The 5593-nt window shown below is 40.3% G+C and overlaps 1 protein-coding gene across 4 annotated transcripts in view; it reads left to right on the forward strand.

The window, feature by feature from the left end:
- Positions 1-5120, forward strand: part of CCDC25 (coiled-coil domain containing 25) — a 61697-nt gene extending 56577 nt beyond the window's left edge. For all 4 annotated transcript variants that reach the window (XM_005866642.2, XM_014540075.1, XM_014540074.1 and 1 more), the window contains one exon: positions 2405-5120. In XM_005866642.2, coding sequence (XP_005866704.1) covers positions 2405-2434 — 30 coding nt within the window. In that variant the 3' untranslated portion in view covers positions 2435-5120. The remainder of the gene's footprint in view (positions 1-2404) is intronic.
- The last annotated feature ends 473 nt before the right edge of the window (positions 5121-5593 follow it).

Raw genomic sequence — 5593 nt, forward strand, 5'->3', positions numbered from 1 at the left:
TGTCTCTGGATCCACTTTGTTCATCAGTTTATTTTGTTAATTAGATTCCACATATGAGTGAGATCATGTGATACTTCTCTTTCTCTGACTGACTTATTTGCTAATTGAAGAGAAGGTCCCTCCGTGCTGTCTCAAAGGGTAAAAGATTCTCCTTTTTCCTGCTGCATAGTATTTCATGGTATAAATGTACCATAGCTTTTTTATCTACTCATCTACTGATGGGTACTTGGGCTGTTTCCAGATCTTAGGGATTGTAAATTGTGCTGCTATGATGAGCATAGGGGTTATACATTCTTTCTGATTGGTGTTTCGGGTTTCTTAGGATATATTCCTAGAAGAGGAATCACTGGGTCAAATGGCAGTTCCATATTTAATTTTTTGAGGAAACTCCATACTGTTTTCCATAATGGTTGCACCAGTCTGCATTCCCACCAGCAGTGTAGTACTAGGGTTCTCTTTTCTCCACATCCTCACTAGCACTTGTCATTTGTTAATTTGTTGATGGTAGCCATTCTGACAGCTGTGAAGTGATACCTCATTGTCGTTTTAATTTGCATCTCTCTGATGATCAGTGACTTTGAGCATTTTTTTATATGTCTCTTAGCCATCTGTATGTCCACTTTGGAGAAGTGTCTATTTAGGTCAAGCATGTCAAACTCAGAGCCGGCGGGCCACATGCCTTGTTTAAATAAATGTGGGCTGCAAGTTTGACATGCTTGATTTAGATCCTTTGCCCATTTTTTAATTGGATTGTTTGTCTTCCTTCTGTTAAGCTGTATGAGTTCCTTATATATTTTGGATATTATTGGTGAGTTTTTCATTCTTGGTGTTTGGGATCTAAAGCTCACTTAAAAGATATAGGATGACTTGTTCAACCTCTCTAATGCTGTTACTCAGTTTAGGACTCTAGGGCAGTCACAGTTCCAGAGTTTGCATACGAGACAGGCATTAGTGTGCTCTTTGTACAATTATTATTTAAGGCATTTTGACTATGGCTTCAGTTTGTTTTGCTAATTGAAGAGAAGCTCACAGAAAACTACTGAGTGAAACTGGAAGTTACCCCAGACTTCACAGAAACCCTTGTTTTTTACCTGTATCTCATATTTGCCCACCCACCTCAAGTAAGAGCTATTAAGGAGAAAAGCATGTATACCTTTAAGCCCAAGTCCTCTTTCTCTAACAGCTCAGGTGTCATACGGTGGGAGCATGAGAGAAGCTGAAACAAGTGACATTTTCAAGCCAATGTACCAGAACTTACACTGTGAATGTTATTTTTTTAAATATGTTTTTATTGATTTTTAGATAGAGAGGAAGGGAGAGGGAGAGATAGAAACATTGGCTGCCACCTGCACAGCCCCTTACTGGGGATGGAGCCCACGATCTAGGCATGTGCCCTGATGGTGAATCAAACCCGGGACCTCTTGGTCCATGGGACAACGCTCAGTCCACTGAGCAACACCAGCTGGCCAGGGCAGTTTCTTAGGGTATGCAGTATCTCAAAAAGAGTCTGGGCTCTATTTTTATTCTTTAGTTTGTAAGCCATACAATCAAATCAGTCCCTTTATCTATATACCATCATGTATGGGTTTTTTTTTAATCAAAAAGTTGTCAAGCCAGCTAACTTTGAAAGCCTATGGCTTCCTAATAACTTCAATAACTTCCTAATAACTTTTCCTAGTTAAAAAAAAAACAACAAAAAACCAAACCCATCTGCAAGTCACAAATAATGTGACAACCTTGAAGCTCAAAATAGTGAAATTTAGGCCAAAAGTATTTTTGCATTTCAGCAGCATTGTTGGCATAAGATCGTTGAGGCAATATTTGATCTCATATTATTTGGCGTATTTGTTGAAGGAGCAATTGCATTTTTCTGTTACATCCTATACTCAGTTGGTTGGGCCTTATTTCATAGTTTGGATATAATTGGTCACCTGTTGTGTAATCCAGGCCACGTAATGACACCTTAGAGCAGGGGTTCTCAACCTGTGGGTCGCGACCCCTTTGGGGGTCGAACGACCCTTTCACAGGGATCGCCTAAGACCATCGGAAAACACATTTATAATTACATATTGTTTTTGTGATTAATCACTATGCTTTAATTATTTTCAATTTGTAACAATGAAATTGGGGGTCACCACAACATGAGGAACTGTATTAAAGGGTCTCGGCATTGGAAGGTTGAGAACCACTGCCTTAGAGACTATAGCTGCTAACAACCTATTCTAAACAATTAACAATTTAAGATAGAGAAGTGATGAGTGAGTTTAATTATTTTACTTTTTCCTTTCTGAACTCTACAGTTAGGCATAAGGAGGGTTGTTACTTAAGACTTAATTGTAAATTTTACAAATCGAGTTATATATTTTTGAAGACTTTTATGGTTTCACTTTTTTGTTTCCTACAGGACGGCAATGATTCAGATGAATTCATGTGAATGGAGAGATGGACCTTTTAAAGATGTGAATTTAGGGACAGTTGCAGACGTTTTGATGTCATCCATGTTCTGAGTTATGAAAAACAAACAACCTCAGTCTATACAAATATCAACTTGGGAATTTTTTTAAAAAGGTGTTCCTTTTTTTGCTGACAGAAAAGGATCAGATATGTACATATATATATCAGATATAGTTGGACTTGAAAATTAGGAAAGTGAAAATATTTGTGCCCTAACATGTCTTGGTAGCTCACGAAAGTTGGCTGCTCTTTTTCTTGGGATAGACTTTAGAACGAACCAACTCTGAAAAGTATTTCTGGTACTGTGGTTAATCCCTGAAAACAGATGTCTTGAAAAGCTTTTTATATTCTTAAAATAGCTTCACTTCTATTAAGGAGAGTGTATTGGTGAGCAATATATAGGAATGTTCCTCTCACTGTCAAATTCCTGATTAGAAAAAGATGACAGTGAGTTTTGAAGATGATAGTGATATTTTCATTCATGTTCCATTGTGTTGTCTGAGTCAAGTAGCAGAGTTGTCCTCAGCAATCAGCTTGCCCTAGCTTCCACTTTCTGCATCCTCATTGTCTGAGTGAGGGCCTCCTTCTAGGTACCATCAGACTTAAAGAAACATTTGGTGTTAATCCAGGTTGGCCTTGTGTGGCAGTTTTCACCTGAGCACCAAGTAACCCAGGCCTCAGAGGTTACAGCTTCTAGGCCCTGGAGTCATGTCTCAGCACTGAGGGGAGAAATCGAAGGGAGGCTCTAGGAATTGGTGTAGGTTACCTGATTTTTGTCTTGGAATACAGCATAAAGCAAAAGTCCATGTTGTAATTATGTTTTTTAAAAGAATTAATCATTTCACTAGCCAGCCAAGTAATTTGTTTATTTACCCTGAAATAATATTTATTTTGAGTTGTAACCCCAGAGTTCAGATTTCTCCATTGTAGACTCAGTAACTTACTATGTAACAGGACTGCTCATTCAAACCACCTGCTTTCCAGTGTGATTCTGAATAGAAGATATATTTTTATTGAAGTGTGTAAGAGAACCCCGGCAGAAAGAAACAAAAGAACAAAGCCTGCAGGCCAGGAGGCATACAGATTCACATTTTAACCACACCCAGAACTGTATGTGTAGCATTCTTATTCTTGTTCTAACCCAGCAGCAGTGACCTCCAACAAATCTATCTGTAATAGCACCTTGGGACTGTGGCTAAAACCAGAAGACTCCAGTGTTTCTATTTATCTCAAGTTGGGGTATGGGGATGAACTGGAAAACTCCCGGAGGCATAAGTTGGCCAATTTGAGACAGAGTATGGGAGACAATTCCAGAAATTAATTGTGTATGTGTTTGTCTAATGATATTCAGCTTGGAGTTCTGTGATTTAAATATGTAATAATAAAGAGTATTTTTTTAATTTGGAAAGACATTGTTAGAATTTGCTTGTAATCCCTATCCTTAAGATGGTTTTGGAGAGCCTCTGGCTATAAAAACAAAACAAAAAAGTTATCTATCGTAGGTTCAATCTGGCTGGTTCTACGAGGGTATCGTCTCTCACTGATAGATGCCTCTCTCCCCAGAGGCCCACTGGGTCCAAGTGGATGACCTTTCCCAGACACACTGTTGATTGGGTGTAGGTCAAGCATGTTAAATTTTTTAAATGTTCTATAACTCAGCTTTTAAATGTCAGGGGCCTCTCTTCTGAATTCTCCAAGTTGAATTTGAAGCTCAAGCCTTTTCAGCGGCTCTGTGCTGATTTCCTCCGGCCCTGCCTCTGCCTGTGTGCTGGGGAGTTTTCCCCTCAGGTCTCGGTCCCAGAGAAAGCAGGGTCTTTTCTTTTGAGAACATTGGTTCAGTGTCAACAGGTCAGACTCTTGGCACTGAAGTCATTTCATTTCTTGCCGTTGGCATGTTTCTGTAACTTCCTATCGGAAAATTCCAAATAGTGGTATTTTATGAGTTGTGCCCTTGATCAGATTTGTACATCCTGAGGATTTCTCTTTCCAACTGTCTCCAGTTTCTGTATTCTGTTAGATCTGCATGCAGGTGAGGTTCACTTTGTCATTTATTTCACAAACTGCTCCGTTATATTCCTGTAGCTTTAGAATTCGTTTCTTATAGGCCTTTGTGGATCTAGATCACAGTCTTTGGGCAAGAGAGCTTTGTCACAGTGCTTGGGCAGTTTACCAACATGGAAGGTTTGTGCATTAACAGGCGGCCATAGGCTGTAGTTGAACCCTTGCAATATCTTTTTGTTATATTGTTTTAACTTTTTGAAGCATGGGTTTGGTGAGCCTTTTTTTTTTTTTCTTTACTGTGTAGTGCCAATGGTTTTCCCCACTCATGAAGGAAGGGGGGCCACGCATACAGCAAGATGAGAAAGGGAGAGTTCAGCTGTGGCCTCCAGTTTAAAAACAGCTCTTCCTCCCACTGTCCCATCTGTCCGAGAGGGGACGCTCGTTTTCCAGGCTGGAACAGGTTGTGGGAAAAACTGAGCAGGATGGAGAAATGAACACTTGCCCAGCCTTCCTGAGCTGTGAGACTGAAGCCTTCTCTTTCTCTGTTTGATTTGAAGCACGTGTGCATTGTGTGTGTAACAAGTCCCATACTCAGAATGATCATAGAAGAATGAGCGCATGACCTTTTGATTTTAAAGTAGATTGTGAAACAATCAAACTGTCAGTGTAAAATTAAAAACTTAAAGTCCAAGCTAAATGTATGTGAAGGCCCAGAAATGAGGACAGCACCGCTGGCGCCCGACAGGCTCCCATTCCAGCGTCGCGAAGTGGGAGCGCTTCTCTGCCGGACACACGTGGGCCTCACCTGGAGCAAGAGACTTGATGTGCATTGTGTCATTTCACAAATGAGATGGTGCCACCTGCCTGGATGAATGATATGTAAAATGCAATAAAGCTTATAGTTTGAGTAGAACCAAGTGTGTGTGTATGTGTGTGGGTTTTCACCTTTCTCTTCCAAGACTCAGTCTCAGGGATGTGCAAGTAGGGAGAAGGAGGTTCTTGGCTGCCTGACATGATACCTTCAAACTGAGCTTTGCTTCTTGGAAGGAGAAGATGCAATTAGAGTAAAGCGAAGATTGCCCAAGGATTCCAGGAAGAGAACCATGGAACCTGGAGTGCAAGGGTCAGGATTTGAAGG

This window comes from Myotis brandtii, unplaced genomic scaffold, assembly GCF_000412655.1.
Source record: "Myotis brandtii unplaced genomic scaffold, ASM41265v1 scaffold236, whole genome shotgun sequence".
In the NCBI taxonomy this organism is placed as follows: domain Eukaryota; kingdom Metazoa; phylum Chordata; class Mammalia; order Chiroptera; family Vespertilionidae; genus Myotis; species Myotis brandtii.